This window comes from Colletotrichum karsti (genome assembly GCF_011947395.1).
Source record: "Colletotrichum karsti strain CkLH20 chromosome Unknown Scaffold20, whole genome shotgun sequence".
Classification (NCBI taxonomy): domain Eukaryota; kingdom Fungi; phylum Ascomycota; class Sordariomycetes; order Glomerellales; family Glomerellaceae; genus Colletotrichum; species Colletotrichum karsti.
In genome coordinates, this window is record NW_024065920.1 from 515,275 (window position 1) to 532,167 (window position 16,893).

General features: G+C 54.8%; 8 protein-coding genes across 8 annotated transcripts; 5 read left to right on the top strand and 3 right to left on the bottom strand.

Moving 5' to 3' along the window:
* Positions 1–342: 342 nt before the first annotated feature.
* Positions 343–1,846, top strand: CkaCkLH20_06739 (aldehyde dehydrogenase family protein; the record flags this gene model as incomplete). Its single annotated transcript, XM_038889456.1, has 2 exons — positions 343–815; positions 868–1,846. The coding sequence occupies 2 exons, from the start codon at positions 343–345 to the stop codon at positions 1,844–1,846; spliced, it is 1,452 nt and encodes a 483-aa protein (XP_038745268.1).
* Positions 1,847–3,015: 1,169 nt separating this feature from the next.
* CkaCkLH20_06740 (threonyl-tRNA synthetase) lies at positions 3,016–4,494 on the top strand (the record flags this gene model as incomplete). Its single annotated transcript, XM_038889457.1, has 1 exon — positions 3,016–4,494. The coding sequence occupies one exon, from the start codon at positions 3,016–3,018 to the stop codon at positions 4,492–4,494; it is 1,479 nt and encodes a 492-aa protein (XP_038745269.1).
* Positions 4,495–4,777: 283 nt separating this feature from the next.
* Positions 4,778–5,337, bottom strand: CkaCkLH20_06741 (helix-loop-helix DNA-binding domain-containing protein; the record flags this gene model as incomplete). Its single annotated transcript, XM_038889458.1, has 2 exons — positions 4,778–5,082; positions 5,217–5,337. 2 exons carry the CDS (start codon positions 5,335–5,337, stop codon positions 4,778–4,780), a joined length of 426 nt encoding a protein of 141 aa, XP_038745270.1.
* A 565-nt stretch (positions 5,338–5,902) lies between these two features.
* CkaCkLH20_06742 (uncharacterized protein) lies at positions 5,903–6,739 on the top strand (the record flags this gene model as incomplete). The annotated part of the gene is made up of 1 exon (XM_038889459.1): positions 5,903–6,739. One exon carries the CDS (start codon positions 5,903–5,905, stop codon positions 6,737–6,739), a length of 837 nt encoding a protein of 278 aa, XP_038745271.1.
* A 710-nt stretch (positions 6,740–7,449) lies between these two features.
* Positions 7,450–8,733, top strand: CkaCkLH20_06743 (uncharacterized protein; the record flags this gene model as incomplete). The annotated part of the gene is made up of 1 exon (XM_038889460.1): positions 7,450–8,733. One exon carries the CDS (start codon positions 7,450–7,452, stop codon positions 8,731–8,733), a length of 1,284 nt encoding a protein of 427 aa, XP_038745272.1.
* A 1,108-nt stretch (positions 8,734–9,841) lies between these two features.
* Positions 9,842–11,410, bottom strand: CkaCkLH20_06744 (glycosyl hydrolase family 47; the record flags this gene model as incomplete). Its single annotated transcript, XM_038889461.1, has 1 exon — positions 9,842–11,410. One exon carries the CDS (start codon positions 11,408–11,410, stop codon positions 9,842–9,844), a length of 1,569 nt encoding a protein of 522 aa, XP_038745273.1.
* A 1,236-nt stretch (positions 11,411–12,646) lies between these two features.
* CkaCkLH20_06745 (uncharacterized protein) lies at positions 12,647–13,508 on the top strand (the record flags this gene model as incomplete). The annotated part of the gene is made up of 2 exons (XM_038889462.1): positions 12,647–12,742; positions 12,813–13,508. 2 exons carry the CDS (start codon positions 12,647–12,649, stop codon positions 13,506–13,508), a joined length of 792 nt encoding a protein of 263 aa, XP_038745274.1.
* Positions 13,509–13,853: 345 nt separating this feature from the next.
* Positions 13,854–15,236, bottom strand: CkaCkLH20_06746 (uncharacterized protein; the record flags this gene model as incomplete). The annotated part of the gene is made up of 1 exon (XM_038889463.1): positions 13,854–15,236. The coding sequence occupies one exon, from the start codon at positions 15,234–15,236 to the stop codon at positions 13,854–13,856; it is 1,383 nt and encodes a 460-aa protein (XP_038745275.1).
* Between the last annotated feature and the right edge of the window lie 1,657 nt (positions 15,237–16,893).

The window sequence follows — 16,893 nt, forward strand, 5'->3', positions numbered from 1 at the left end:
GCGAAGAAGAAAAGCTGAAGGATTCGAAGGCCAGCAGCAGCTGGTTCGAGCAGTCGCAGTCTCAGAGTTTCTCGCCGTGCCCACTTTCCGGGTGCGGGGTTGCCGGTGCACTAGCCATGGCTTCGAGCATCGGCATGTCGAAAGCGCAAGGGTCCAGAGGCACAAGTGTTCCACGTCGATCGGTGGCTACTTCGGAAAACGCTATAAGAATCCTGTTGGGCTCCTCTGTCGACCAGGCTGAGAGACCAAATCAACTCTCTTCATTCTCGCCCTTCTTTCTGCTTGTCAGGATACTCTGTCGGACTCTCACATTCAGCTCCCCCAATAGAATAAGGTTCAGCCATGTCATCTCACACTAATGGCTCCTCGAAAGAGGACTTCACCGTGCCTTTCTTGATCGACGGAGAGAAGTTTTACCCCGAAAAGACGTTCGAGATCGTCAATCCTGCTACCGGCAAAGCTGTTCACAAGTGCGGTAGCGCTACCGAGAAGGATGCTCTGACTGCAGTCGATGTAGCCGCAAAGGCATTCAAGACCTGGCGCAGGACGACGCCTGTCCAGCGCAGAGACATCTTCCTGAAGGCGGCCGATATAATGGAGAGCCGGAAGGACGAACTGTCTCAAATCATGCAAGAAGAGACTGGTGCGGCGAAGCAATGGGCGGACTTCATCACCGGCCTTGGCTTCGGAGTTATCAGGGATGTCGCCGGACGGCTTGTAACTGTCGAGGGCTCGCTTCCCGGAACAAACGACCCCAACGTCTCTGCCATGGTGCTGAAGGAACCCTACGGCGTCGTTCTCGCCATTGCCCCATGGTGAGCCAGACCAATTCACGGTTTATTGACGTCACATCTAATTTGAGACCAGGAATGCTCCGTATGTCTTGGCCGCGAGAGCCATCGCATTCCCAATCGCTGCCGGAAACACCGCCATTCTCAAGGCGTCAGAGCTCTCGCCGCGAGTTATGTATGAACTGGCCGATTGTTTCCAACAGGCCGGTCTGCCCAAGGGTGTCTTGAACGTCATTGTTCACGAGCCTGCCAACGCCGCAGCCATTACGACTTCGCTCATCGCGCACCCTGAAATCAAGAAGATCAACTTCACGGGCAGCACCAACGTCGGCCGCATCATCGCTAAGCAGGCCGGTGAACACCTGAAGCCTGTGTTGCTGGAGCTCGGAGGCAAGGCGCCCGCCATTGTGTGGGAGGATGCCGACCTCGATCTGGCGGCGAGCCAATGCACCGTCGGTTCGTTCCTCCACGGTGGACAGATTTGCATGAGCACGGAGAGAATCATCGTGCACAAGAAGGTTTCAGAGCAGTTCCAGGCTAAGTTGTCGGAGTTCATTGACAAGATCTTCCCTTCTTCAGCAGATGCGCCGGTCCTCATCAACCAGCTTGCCGTCGAGAAAAACAAGAAGCTGCTCAAGGATGCGATCGGCAAGGGAGCCGCCGTCGTGGCGGGCAACGTCGATGCCGAGGAGGTCTCCAAGACAAGAATGCGCCCGATTGTCATCAAGAACATCAGCACCGAAATGGACCTGTACAAGACCGAGTCTTTCGGTCCATCTGTGTCACTGTTCGAGGTTGAGACTGAAGAGGAGGCTCTGGAGCTCGCCAACGACACCGAGTACGGCCTGACGTCTGCAGTCTTCACGGAGAACCTCCGCACAGGTCTTCGTTTCGCGAAGGAGATTGAGTCTGGTGCTGTTCACATCAACAACATGACGGTTCACGACGAGAGCGGCTTGCCTCACGGCGGAGTCAAGTCCAGCGGCTTTGGTAGATTCAACTCGGTGGGACTGGACGAGTGGGTGAGGACGAAGACCATCACCTTCCGGAACTGAGCTTTATCATCAATAGCGTCAATACCATTGTTTAGACTGGTTATTAATTCAACCCAAGACCCATTTTGTCGATTAATTCACTAAATCACGCCGCATCTGTGCTAGTTGCGCCTCCAGCCCCGCGCACACTAGTTGCGTCCTTGCCGGTAAGGTCTAGGTCTTGCCCATCAAGGTGAGTCAGTCCGTCAGTTCACGTGGTTTGCTGGTCAAGCGCTCCTGAATATCACGCGGCAACGTTTCCGAGAAGTGGCCCATTGAGGGTCATCGAACGACGATCCTCTTAAGATCAACAATTACGCCCACGTTTTTGGCCACTGCAGATCTGTAAACTATTGTTCACCAGTTGCTGAAGAACCACGGCAGCCCACGTTCGACTGTTGATCTCGAAGCTACCTCGGCATTCCGAAGATTTGATGAGTATTTGCAATACTCGACACTCGGAAGCCGTTGAGTCGTGTGAAAGTGTGCAATGTCCCTCAACCGATGTCGTTTTTCGGTTGTAGTTGAGATTAGAGTGCCACGCTAGTTGCCGACGTGCAGGTCGCCTCTCCAAGTTACACAACGTCTTCGGGACATCTCCGCCAAGGATCAATAAGACTTCACTATAGGTAGAGAACCCGCCCTGAATCGGCTAAAGCAAGCGGGTGTTCTGGTCGCATCGTAAGGCGGCTTGGTCTGCCACAATCCCCTAACTCCCCGGATTCTGGACCGAATCCTCTACTTGACCAGGTTTGCCTAATCTCCCCTAACTCCCAGGAGGGGAGTTAAGGGCAGCATATGCGATCTCAGGAAGTAAGCTCCCAAGAGAGCCCTTGGTATGGCAGTGTTATGGAATAAGTGAATCTGATTCAAGATTGATTGGCAAGCAAAGACCAAGAGAAGAGAGAAGGTCAAGAAGAAAGTGTTTCTTGAGGATGAGTGGAAAGGAATTCCCATAGGTTCAAGATAAGATAAGCTTGCGTGCGAGCCGTGCACACCCTGTAAACTGCCAACGCTAGCCCAAATTATGTGAGGAAGCTCTCAACATCCTTGCATCACAAATTCGAGCCGACTTTGATACCTTCGTCCGTCAATGGCATGACGTCTAATTGGCGACAATCTGCGCCATGCTTCCTGCACGGGCTGTCCGACCAGCCTTCCGAGCGATCCCGATTCTACGACATACATCATTGAGACCGCAATCGCTACCGAGAAGATGCTACTCCGACAAGAAGCCCGCCGCGCCGCCGCCCGCCGCCGAAGATGACGTCCCCGACCACCGAAAGCTAGGCGTACAGCAGGAGCTCTTCACCACCTCCGTCTACAGCCCCGGCTCCCCCATCTTCCTCCCGAACGGCACCCGAGTCTTCAACCGCCTGGTGGACTTCCTGCGACGGCAGTACGTCCACTACGGCTTCGACGAGGTCATCACGCCGAACATCTACAAGAAGTCCCTCTGGGAGGTCTCGGGCCACCTGCAGAACTATGCCGACGACATGTACACCGTGACCAGCCGCGCCCGCGCGCCCGAGGCGGCCGCTTCGTCAAGCTGCTGCGACGGCGACAGAGAAGCCCCCCACGAGAGCGAGGGCGCCGAGCGCCGGCTGGCGGAGGGCGAGGACGACGACTACGGCCTCAAGCCCATGAACTGCCCGGGCCACTGCCTCATCTTCGCCTCCAAGAACCGCAGCTACCGCGACCTCCCCATCCGCTACGCCGACTTCAGCCCCCTCCACCGCAACGAGATCTCGGGCGCGCTCAGCGGCCTCACGCGCGTGCGCCGCTTCCACCAGGACGACGGCCACATCTTCTGCCGGCCGATCCAGATCAGGGAGGAGGTCTTCAAGACGCTCGACTTCATGAAGACGGTCTACGGCGCGCTGGGGCTCGACTACTTCGACTTCGCGCTGTCCACGCGGCCGGCGGACCACTACATTGGCACCGACGCCGAGTGGGAGCGGGCCGAATCCCAGCTGCGGGGTGCCCTGGAGCAGGCCGGGCTGGAATACACGATCAAGGAAGGGGACGGGGCCTTCTACGGACCCAAGATCGACGTCATGCTCCACGACTCCCACGGGAAGTCGCACCAGGCCGGCACGATCCAGCTCGACTTCCAACTCCCCCAGAGATTCCAGCTGGAGTACAGTGCGCCGGCGCCGGAGCTCGAGGCCCAGGGCGTGCCGCTTGAGGGCCTCGACGCGGCGCAGCTGGAGAACTACGGTCCGGCGACGCCCGTGATGATTCACCGCGCCATCCTGGGATCCGTGGAGCGTCTGATGGCGCTCCTGATCGAGGAGTACAAGGGCAAGTGGCCTTTCTGGCTCAACCCGCGCCAATGCGCTATCCTGACCCTCAATGACACGGAGCCCGTCGTTCAGTGGGCCTCCCAGATCAAGGACGTCCTGACGGGGCACGAGCACGACAAGAAGAGGCAGCCGCGGCCGACGGGCTTTGCGATTGAGATTGATGCTAGCCCGCGTCCGCTGGCGAAGAAGCTGGCAGAAGCGCAGAGCAAGCAATACGGCGTGATCGTCGTCGTGGGCAAGAAGAACGTTGAGAGCGGGACTCTGACCGTCAATGACAAGGAGGCTGGCAGCAAGGGGCGGAATGACATGAGCCCCGGAGATCTGCTTGAGAAGATGAAAGAGATGGCGGCGACGTACCAATAGACGCCATATTATGATAAAATATGTAAAATGTACCATACTCCCACGACGAAGCTGGCCCAGTGTCGAGAACAAATGATGCAAACGATGAAAGAGAAAACGCAAGTGTCATTAACTCATACCTGAAGCCAGTTTATCCTCTGCGACCCGGCTTTTCTAGAACCATTACCGGAACGTCCGTTCCCATTACTAATCTTACAACCCTCGAAATGCCTGTACCCTATCCCAATGCATCCAATGCCTCACGTTTTGGTACCCTATTCGAATGCTGCCCCCCCGTTCATAGTTAGATCATCGATTCTTCGACCCTCCATTTCCCTGATGTTGCAATGCCCTGTAACTCTCCGTCAGTACTCAAGGCCATCCATTTAACGAAATATCGAAACACCCACTTCTTGTGTTTCTCATCCACTTCCGCACCGGTGCTCTCGATGCGGTCAACCAAGGCCTGCCGCTCTGCAAGTTGATCGCGCATGAACTCAACAGTCCTCTTAAGTACGAGGCCTTCTGAGCGCCCCTGGCCCTCGAGTCCCGGAACCAACTCCGTCAGCCTGTCGAAGCCTTCACGAATTGCCTGACGTCGCTTCTGTTCTGTTTGCGAACAGGTGAGATACTGATCTTGACGCCACACGAACGAACCTCTGCGACATGCCACGTTGGGTGAGGTCACCAGGCATCCTTCGCATGGCGGACGAAGCAAAAGCCGAAGTATAGGAAGTCCTTACCTGATGCAATGTGATTCTGCTTCTTCTCTGCCTCGGTCAGACGAGGCTTCTCCTCAGGTTGTTCGGCTTCCGTCGCGCCCGGCTGGGCCGCTGGCGAATTGGACTTGTTGGGAGACGACATGCTGGGCGATGAAGAAGCAGGCCCGTGTTAACAAAGCAAAGAAGAGAAATTTGGTGGGTTATTCAATTCATGTTACTTCAAGGACGGGCGTATTGTTGTTGAATTTGGCTGAGCGTCTTGGGATGGAGTTGTTTCAAGAGAATCACATGCTCAAAATCGGTAGCTTACAGCAAGTTCCCCCTCCGCATTATGGGAATCGCACTTGCCCCTGCAACGTTCCTGCAGCGACTTTGTTTCCGACAGCAGGGCTGGCAGGCACGCCCCAACCACAAAAGCGATGTTAGATAAGATAAGGAAGGAAACATGGATCTGGCGGGGTCACCCACTGCAGCATGTCAAAGCACACCTTGGACCTCTCAGCGGTGACGGCACTCCAATAGACGCCGCGAGTGTGTCATCGCTTTCAAGAAATCTCCCACCCCACAATTCCGACAAACCTCCTATCCCGATAGCTTGTCTTCTTTTCGCCCTGGTCATTTCCAATTCTCACACGGCTTCTGACCTCTGAAGTCCCCCATTCCTCGGCATCTCCCCCAATACACCCCGCACGGACGCCCTCTCCAACATGTCGTCCGACGTCAAGACCTCGCTCCTGTCCGATCCCCCACCGGATTACACCAAGGACAACGAGCTGGCCGGCACCGCAGCCCGTCCACCTCCCGCAGCCGGTGGTCCCGGTCCCCGCGCGCCCCTTCCTCTCAACCTCCCAATCATCTCCTACCTCAAATCCAAGCGCGTGATTCTCGCCTCCGCGTCCCCGAGACGGCGCCAGCTGCTGGCCCAGGTCGGCCTCACGAACCTCGAAATCACACCCTCGACGAAGCCCGAGAACCTCGACAAGACGGCATACGGCCCATGGGAGTACGTTGCGGCGACGGCGCGGCAAAAGTGCCTTGACGTGTACGAGACGGCCCTGGAGACGCACCTGGCCTCGATCCCCGACCCCGACGTCGTAATCTCCGCCGACACGGTCATCGTCACCCGCGACGGCCGCGTGCTGGAGAAGCCCCGTAGCGAGGCCGAGCACATCAAGATGCTGCGTCATCTGCGCGATACCAGGCTGCACCGCGTGCTCACAGCTGTGTGTGTGATCGCTCCGCGGGAGGACGCCAGGTCGCCGGGATACGAAATCGCGACCCATACCGAAGAAACCAAGGTTTACTTCGCACAGGAGGACGACGGCCTGCCGGACGATGTCATCGACGCGTACGTCAAGACGAGGGAGGGCGCGGATAAGGCTGGCGGATATGGTATTCAGGGAATTGGAGGCATATTGCTCGTTGAGAAGATCGAGGGTAACTTTGATAACGTGGTGGGTTTGCCTGTGCGACAGACCTTGGCTTTGGCGGAGAAGGCGATATTCAAGCAGGACGAGGAGGAAGTTGCTGAGGAGGATGATTAAGCCAACCGACTGCTTGCTGCCTATCAAGGTTTGTCAATTTAAGGGAGCGGCACGCGTGGGAACGGGAACGAAGGCCACACAAAGCTTGGCCCATACCCTTTTACCTGTTCGCCACCCGCAAGAATACCCAACTATTTTTATGTCAACTTCAAAAGGTGTCAAGAGAGACACGCGTAAGATAAAAAATGCAGAGACGGCCAAGTCGAACGAAAATACAACATCGATTATGTAAATGGGATGAAAGCAGTATATCAACTCAGTTTACACGCAGGTCTGTATGTATAGCTCCCGTTCCGTCCTCATATCATCCGTAGAAAACTCAGTTCTATTTTCTTAGGAACGAGTTTCGAGACTCGAATCGTAACCCAGAATGCGATTCTCATTGATCGTTGGCTTGGAGAAACAAGTAACGGGGAGAATCAAGACACTTGAAGAACACCTTCGTCTCATGCGCACACAGTTATGCGTTTAACGAACGCTCTCAGCTCCAATACTTAGTCTTGGGAGAAAATATGAGGACGTCAAGGTAACCAAACTGAAGATTTGGTACTCCGAAGGGCTTTCAAAGTGCTACCCAGCGAGGTATCTCCGCTAGACCTGCGAATTTTTATATATTCTCCATTCCAAAAAGTCATTGAAACGCTCAATAATGCGAAATCTACCACACTCGATACCAACTGTCGAATAAAGACCCTTCGGCGTCACACAAGATGGCTGGCTTCTCGTCAGTTCGTCCGGCCACGGCTTCACCCTCGGCCATTTCGAAAGGCATGTCAAAGGAACAGTTCCGCGACCAGCTCAAGGCAGCCATAAGCAATAAATGGTTCAGCCCCCCGAACGTTCGCTGTTATACCGCCGTCCGGGTTCTGACGATTTCATGGGACGCAGACGTGGAATGTGGTCTCTGCATCGGCTGGTACCCGATGGACCTAGGCCAACTGTTCTTCGACAAGTATAACTACTGGTGGGACCATCTCTCCCTGGAAAACAACGACAGCGACCCCCAAGAGACCTTTGAGGAAAAGTTGAAAGAGGTATTTAGCGATATGAACGACGATTGCCTCGTCGTGATCTATTACGTCGGTCATGGGAGAGAACAGCGCGGAACGCTGGTTCTTGAACCAAGTTCGGACGGCAGCATATTTCCTGGAGTCAACGGGCGCCGTATAGATTTCACAAAGGCTCAACACGAAATCATCAATATAGCCAAACCCCACGTCTTAACACTGCTCGACTGCCGTCACCCGCCCGTAGAGGCCTTGCGGACGCCCGGCAAGGAGATTATCGCCGCATCCATGGTTCCGCAGACTCCATCGGCAAGAGAGAGACCATTCAGCGCCCGTCTGATCGAGGTTCTGAAAGACGAGGCCAATAGAAAGTACATCACATCGGCATCTCTGCTGTTCTCGAAGCTGGCCAATAAGTTATTCGAAACGACGAATCACAAAGAGGACTCAAATTTGTCGTCTCTTCCCGTTTTCTTTCCCAGCTCTCCGGGAAGTCCGTCTCCCGTCTGTCTGGCCCCTATCTACGACGACGACGAAGAAGAGCGCTGGCGTCCTTCACCTCTGCTGAACACCGAGGCCGGACCTCTCAGGGTTATTCTAGCCGCGGATCTTTTCGACGCCGAGGACATTTGCTCCGTCCCTGCGGCGTACGAGTGGTTGAAGGACCCGATGAACCTGGGGCTTAAACCTTTCAACTCGTTTACCTTCTCGAGAGTCAGCATTCAAAAGGTCCACGACACCGCAACCGGCACGCGGATAGTTTTCATGGTACCGTTGGATCTGTGGGCGAACTTGCCGGAGATGAGCGGAGTTTCCTTTCTCTCGTTCGACTTGAAGCGGAGGTCTCCCGACCCGGTGTTGGAAAATGAGTCGGACGGCTGTGTGGGCAATCATCTAAATGATGAGTCTTCGTTCGCGGGTGGTCCAGCCTACGGCATGACTGATTTCGACGAAAAAGAGCCCGTAAAACGATGTTGGGCACAGTAGTGGCAGGAATGGACGAAAGCTGAGTCGGGCGTAATAGGACATGGGGATGACGAAATTTCTCATAGAGCCAGAAAGGATTTGCAATACAATGCAGCAAACCTTCTTTCCTGATGCTCTATTCGAGGTCTCGTCATACCTAGCGAGTTCAATTTTTCTTCATTCAATGTTATGATCAGTTTCATTGATAGTATTCCAGGGTTATGGCAACTTTACGAGGCAAGAAAAGTCAAACCACGCTCAGTAATAGATTGTTGTCGGTTTTGTGTCCAGTTGTGCTTCCCGATGTCGACTCATCATGCTGCTGATCGAGTCCACCGTTTTTCAACGTCATACATCAGAATAGGGAGAGCCTGTTGGACTTGTGTCTCACCCATCAGGTCTTTCACGAGCATCCCGGACCTGGGCATCGACCGGTAAGGTCATGAACAGCGCACATCGAGGTACAAAGGGATCACATGTACTTAAAATCGCCCCAGTACAATACATTCAGAATGATTTACTCGAATGTGACCGTCGCGTTATACAATTAGAATGTCTCAGACAACATGCAAAGTGTTCGGTCTCAGCTTGCGGAACACCCTTTTATTGCGTTGGTCTTTTCTAATTGATATGCCATGTCACTCGGACTTAGGGAGGCTAACAATCCATCGTCAGAACCCCCTAAAACCACCCACGAAACAAACAAGCTAAATAAATGCACGGGTAAGCTCCAATAATTCACTTAATACCCCTGCCGTCCAGAGCTGACAAGCTTCCGCCTAGACCCGTCGGTAATGCTCTCCATATGGATTGGGGAATCAAGCGAATGTCATACGTATGAAGACCCCTGGAATATCCTGCGCGCCGATTTGCACCCTCGGGGAACTCCCAAAGCGAAAATCTGACCGGTAGTGGAAAACGAGAGAAAGTCGGAACCAAACTCCTGAGCTCCTGAAACAGGAAATGTGCCCGTCGTGATAAGGGCCGTGGGTATCGAAGACTTCAAGATGGCTGTGTCATCTTTTTTAGTGAAAGTGCTGGAGGTAAACGGCGGCGGCGAGAACAAAAGAGTTGTTCCAAAGCCGTATTAGTATTATACAAGAAATAATTCAGATCCATATCGTAGAAATCAAGTTTCTTTCCACGCCGCAACAGGTCGCTTGAAAGGGTGCGCCTGCGTGTTGAACACCCATTCGTCCAAGTTGATCAGTTCCGGATCCGAGAAGATGAGATAAAAGTACTTCAAGGTCTCGGCAAGCCAGTAGCTTGACATGCTGTCCTCTTGCCGTGATAGAGCGTAGGTCACGTCGTGAACCACGGCGTAAGCGTCGTGGGTATCTGTCGCCTTCTGAATTGCCTGGAACATGTCCCACGCAATGTCCAACAGGTCCTGCTTGCCGGTGATTCTGTAGAGAATGAACAGGCTCTCGATGGCTTCGGGTCGAAGGTTGTAGCGGGCGTTGTCGATCCGCCAAAAGCCCCTCGGTGAGTTACGACTGCTCTGAGCCGCCCACTTTTGTTCGTCCCATTCGCAGCCTTCGATGGTGTCGCACTTGACGATCTGAGACTTTTCCGGCATGAGTCCGCTCTTGAAGGACCTATACGCCCACGCGCATCCTCTGGTGAGCTTCTCACCAACCTCGACGTCTTCAGGGGCCTCAAAAAGCTTGCCGGCCATGGCGAACATGCCACCGGCGAAACATGAGAGGTGCTCGAGCTCCGCAATCTGGTCGACCTTTTTGAGCTTCTCGTTGACGATGGCGGTGCCGAGCAACAACACATCGTCCTTGGTAGGCGTCATAGGACGGTACAGAAGTTGAGATTTGGCGGCCCTGGCCGCGCCCATGTACATCTTTTCATAAGCCGTGTCGACGCCCCCGAGAAGGACGTGCATCTTTGGTAAATACTCGTAGAGCGAGTCGCCATCCCCGCCCAACCGGAATATGTTGTTGGGCGTCTGAAAGTCGTCGCGGACGTTGATGAAGTTCGGCCACAACCCCGGTAATAATGTTTCGTCCTGAATCTGTTCGAAGGCCGTCTTGATGCGCTCAATAGCGTCGAAGTACTTGAACTCCCCAGTAATCTGAGCCAACCTCGTGAATTCCAGCGAGAGACTACCGATGGAAGCAGCGCTCTGGTAGGGATCCGGCAACAACTTGCCCGCCCTGAGGTCCTCAAAATTGAAAGAGACAGGTGGAAAGCGGTTGGGTGTGTCGAAAGCTGCGTAGAGCATATTTGCCAGTTCGATGGCCTTCTTGAGGAGTACCTCCTCATTGCTGAGGTCATATGCGGACAGCAGGCCTCCTAGGTACCGGATGTTGGTCTCGAAAACGTTACACCTGGGGTCGGTCGAGTTGTTCCAGTCGATAGCGCTAACATACTGAACGGCGTTTTTGAAGTCATCGTACATGCCCATCAGCCACAACGTATCGAGTGAGTCCACGGCTGTAACACCCCATCCGTTGTATCGGTTCTTGCCTCGGAGAGACAGAGGTCCCAGCTCGTCGTATCCCCAGGCGTGGTGGGCGTACGCTTGCCAACTCTTCTTGAAAACGTTTCTGACCTCATGCCGGCGAGAGCTCATGAGACCGATGTCTCTCTTCAGGCTGTCTGGACGCTCCGCAGCGAACTCGAACTGAATCTTCGGTAGTTCTAGAGGCTCCGTCGACGGCAACCTTGCCATCTCCGCATCCGGCAGTGGATGTTTCTGGGGATGTGTGGACCAATCATAGCTGCTTTTGCTATAGGGAGCACTTGGAAGAATCGCCGGCTGTACGGGCTCGTCTTTGAGGAACAGAAGACTTATTACCACGAGGATGACGAGCAAGGCAAGCACTCGATATGTCGGCGGAGAATACGTTCGTAGTTGAAATTTCGCGACCATGTTGGATTAAAAAGCGGACTATGACGTGAAAGCGAAACAAATCATAGAAACATCGGGAGCTCCAGGGGTGGAGGGAAATAGGCGCGTCGGGTAGTTTTGTAAATGACGACCACCTCAGCTCTCGTCATCGGACACCACCCGCTCGAAGCCCGTGGTGTATGTAAGTCTCTTGCCATTTGCGGCGCTTGACGTCTCGAAGGTATACTGCTGTGGTGTGCGTCCTCCGTGAAACACCAAGGGAGACCCATGGTTCGCTGGGCGCTAGCCATGTGCCGTCCGTGCTGTTGGGGGGAAGATCCCCCGGACGGACGACGACGTGGTTGCGATGCGAGTTGGCTTGGCGATTGGACCCTCTCGGGATGGCTTGGATGCACGCTTGGCCCTCAATACCGCGGCTGGAGAGGATGGGATTTTGTCAAAACAGCAGGTAAGCTGGGGATTTAGATCGTCATCAAGCATGCGAGGATGCGGGACGTCGCGGGTGCGACGCAACGGCAACGTGGGTTGCACATCTTGGGTACGTGGGGAAGATACCCTTGTTCAACAATGAATCGTTCAGTGGTTCGTCACGCCGGAGATATGCCATTCCATGTCTAAGGACCTGACAGACTCGGAGCTGTCATGAGTCGTCTTCTGGAAAGGCTACTCGGCTGGGCTAATGGCTCGAGCCGCGATAGCGTGTCGTTTCATGGTATGGTGCCTGACATGTTTCAAGGGTCGGGTGTTGGCTGAACTTAAGTTGGAGTTGGCCGGTGGCGAGTGGCTGACAACGGCGCTCCCGAAAGCAAGACAGCACCTTAGTGGGCCCTACCGGCCCGAGTGCATCGGCCCAGAGACGGGCGTGGACCGGGATCCACTAACCTGGAAGGTAACTGATTGCGGCGCTTGCGCCACATTATTCGAAAAACTGTGGCTGGAGCCTGTCTCACCGCCTAAATTTTTCATATTTCTGCCGCATCCCACCTCCCAGGCCGCCTAGGATCGTTGGCGCTCTCTCGCCTCCCAGCAACCAGCTCACGAAAGTTGATCCTACCCCGAGCAACAGCAACAATGTCGTCTATGCGGAACGCCGTGCAGAGGCGCTCTCACAGAGAGCGTGCCCAGCCTCTGGAGCGCCAAAGATTTGGACTCCTCGAGAAGCACAAGGTTCGTTCCTTCGCACTGCACGCGATGCGCCCAGGAGATTTACTGACCATCTTTTCTTTTCGCTCCGCAGGATTACTCCCTCCGTGCCAAAGATTACAACAAGAAAAAGGCCACCCTCAAGTCCCTGCGCGAAAAGGCCGCCGAGCGAAACGAAGATGAGTTCTACTTCGGCATGCTCAGCCGTCGCGGCCCGGGCTCGAAGCTCAAGGACGGCAAGGGCTGGTCCGGCACCGTCGCCGGCGACCGCGGCAACAAGGCCATGGACATGGACACGGTGCGCCTCCTCAAAACCCAGGACGTCGGCTACATCCGCACCATGCGCAACGTGATCTCCAAGGAGGTCAAGCGTCTGGAGGAGCAGATCGTGCTCGTCGGCGGCGTCGGTGCTGCCAACGACAACGGCGATAGTGACGACGAGGACACGAGACCCGCGCAACCGAGAAAGATTGTGTTCCTCGATGGTACGGAGCAGAGAGACGAGGCTGTTGAGGGGGCGATGGAGGTCGATGGCGACAACGAGGATGGCGAAGACGAGTTTGAGGGATTCGACGACGACAAAGAGGTCGAGGACGATGCCCAGCTTCAGAAGGAGAGGGCACTACAAAGATTACGGCTGCAACTTCAAAACGCGAAGAAGAAACTCAAGGTTCTGGCGAACACTGAGCAGCGCCTTGAGATACAGCGGACGAAGATGGCGAAGTCGGCGACGTCGGGCGGCGTGACGAAGAAGGGCAAGAAGATCATGGTTCGGACCCGGAAGAGGTGAAAGCGGATTTCCTTTTCTCTCAGCATATTGGTCGGCGAACAAAAGTTTACGGTGTGTTTTCATGTTCTTCATTCATCCTAATATCTGAGCGGTTATGATAAGCCACGCTCAGAAAGTCGTCATGCGATACCCAGGCCCCCGGAGTATAGATCTAGATGTACAAGAAAAAAAGGAATTCATCGCTCCTGTCCTCATCCGGGACAAGGTCTCATAAAGCGGAGGTCCCATTATTCCAACACACCGTGGCCCAAGGAAATACTAAAAGGAATAAACGCACCAAAAAGTGGTATCTCATTCCATCGCATTCAATGCAGAGTTGGTCATGTTTTTTTCCCCTCATCCTGCTCATTTCGACTTCACGCCAACACACCTAGCAAGCCCTTTGACGATGGCTGCAAGCGCCTTGAAACCTATCGTCAGCACCCACACGAAGCACTTGAACAGCCCCGTAAGGACTTTGATCAGTGCTCTCAGCGGCCACGGCAGCTTGTCGCGTGTCTCCTTTCCAACCTGTTCAAGTTTCGCGAAGCTGCTGTCTTGGCTCTCGATATCGATCTCGAACTCTTCCATCTTGCCCTTGCGCACGGCAGCAGCGCGCTTCTTCTCCTCCCGCTTGCTCAACCGGCGCTCGCTGCCCGCAGGCTCGCGCGGTGCGGGAGGGGGCTCGAATGTCTCGACCTTGGAGTTCTTCTCGTCACTCGCAGCCACGAGAAGGAGCGCTGCGACCGCAACATCGACAATGAAGAAGCAGTCGATCTTAGAAGCAATGGCGGTGTCTACTTCGAGGAAGCCACCGCCTGTGCCGTCGCGGGTCAACTTGGCGAGATGTTGTGGTGACTCGTGGTGTTCGAGCGTGTACTCAACCCGGCTCCAGGCGGGTGAGCGCTCAATGGTGACACAGAAGGGCGTAGCCAGCGCAGGGTGGACAAGGAAGTGTGAGCTCGAGTCGTCATCCCAGACGAGTCGGGCGCACTCCGTCTCTGCGGTGACGATGGCTGTCATGTCGTCTGGTCTGTCGAGCGCCATCTTAGCCGCGGCCTGAGGGTACAGAAGAGCGACAAGACCGTCATTGGGCGGGTGCTTGCGAGACTCCTCTTCCAAAGTTGTGGTGAGGACTTCTTGCCAGTGTTTGCTCTCGGTGCCCTTGCCGTTATCCTTGTTGCCAACGACACCGCTGAGGATGCTGCTTGCTGATGAGCCAGCCGTTGGGCTGGGGGCCTTGTAGACCTTGCTGGGATCGTGACGGCTGACGGTGACATAGGCGGAGGCCGAGGTCGGATCAAGCCTAAGGTTGTAGAAGGGTTGCGATGTTGAAGATAAAGTGTATACCGGGGCATCCTTCTCTTGGGACATTTTCATACAGAACACCCTGCCTTCAGAAGCGGAGGCTTTCCAGCCGTTGGTAACCTTCCACATGCTCTTCATCTGCTCATTCGTCGACACGTTGGGGATGATTGGAGGCTCTATTCGTCTCCTGGGCCACCTTGGGGCCGAGCTACCGCTCATGGGACTCCTCACGGGGCTTCTGTGCTGGGGCTCTGGGCCATCCTCTTCTCCTTCCTGAGGATACCATGTTGTGCGGTTGATGACGGCCCTTGGAATATGGGTTGGGCTGGTCTGAGTCGGAAAGTATTCCTGTTGGTTCAGCGGTATTTCCGGGTTATACTGGGGGAAGATAGACCGGAGGGCGGTTTGCTCCTGCGACGACGAGGAGGGTTCGTTCGGCAGGGGAAGCTTGGCTATTGAGCTACGCGAGCGATGACTGTTGCTTCGTGCTAAGGTCTGAGCTTGCGAGAGGGCTGTATCCGTCCGAGGAGGCACTTCGACGGGAGGTGGCCTCTGTACAGGTGACGCTGCCTCCGAAGGCAACGGTGGCAGCTCACGATTGCTTGGTGAGTCATGAGGCTCACTCGCTGGCGGTTGGCGGGTTTCTTGTGGAGTCTGCGAGCGCTCTATAGGCGACTGCATCCTTTGCTGCGGCGTCTGTCTTCCATGACGCGGTGGGGATGTCGAATCGATGGGTTGAAAAGTGTCCGGGGACACAGCGCGTGTCCGCGAACGTTCCCGAGACTCAGATGTCCGAGTTCGAGATGCCGGTCTCCGTACCGTTGGAGGCTTGGTGTTGGGATTCGGGAAAAGAGAGTACCCTCCAGAGGGTGGCTGAGCCGACATGCTGGGCTGTGTTGCTTCTCGAATCGAACGTTGGGATTCCCTTTTAGTCAATATTGCCCGGGCTCTTCACTGATAATAAAAGAGGGGAATGCCACAATGGAAAGAAGAATAGATGTTCCAACTACTACCGATGCATGGTCCCAATACCAGTACTGAACAACAAACAAGACTTCCGTTTGTGATTGCAGTATTGGTAAGGATAACCAGATGAAAAAAAGAGAAAAAGGCACGCAAACATACGAGTGCCCAAGAGTATATACTCTCCTCGCATTCAAGCGACGGCACTACTCTGCATTCAATAGCGGCAGGTCACCCACGGCAGGCCTGGTAAGCGCTGGCTTGTCTGACGGGCCGCGGTGACTGGTGTAAGTCAAAAAGATGGAGGGGACGGGCAGAAGGGTGGTCGAGGTGCCAGACGGAAATAGATTGGAAGATGCGGGCTGGGCCAATCAACCCGGCCATCACACTGCGTCGTAGCCGCCGAGACCAGGGTGGTGAGAGACAGGCGCGCGGGGTTGGTTGAACGTGAGCATCGTGCCATTGGTCGATCCTCGAAAATTGGTGCAACTCCCTTAGACTCTGACCGCCTTGGCTCGTGAGATGCCGACCTGCAGCTCCTTGGGCGCCGACTCGAAAAATGCGACGCAGGAACGAATATGGCCAGCTGGCTGGTCAAGCACGTTGCAGGTGGCCGGCCGCATCCGCGCAAGGGGAGGCCAGGCGCTGGTCTGAATGCAGGTCTTTGTTCCATGTGGCTTTCAAAAAAGCAGAATCGGGACGCGGCCGCTCTAATCATCATCAGAATTTGGACTCGGTAAATCAAGATTCTGATCATGAGGCGTATGCTGTGTTTCGATGCTGCCTGTTGTTAAGTGAGGTCGTTCCAGTTGTACGATCATTCCGTCAAAGAAATGGTCGGCTGGCTATTTCGGATCATTGGTCAAAGTCAGTACTTTGAATTTGAAAGTAGCCTGGGTATCGAAGCTGAGGTACTGTCGGGACGCAACATACCGGCCTCGGTCGGCCAAAGGGCTCGAGTCCCGTCGGCGACCCGACCGGATTCCCCAGTCTCGGCCGGGCTTCGCCGGGAGCGTCTCCGATCGTCGGCGGTTTTAAAGTTGGAAATGTGGAGATAAATGTCTCTAGCTCAGAGCATCGCATCATCTTCAGTAATCGTATTGACTCAATGCCAATTGGATAAGAGAAGCATATA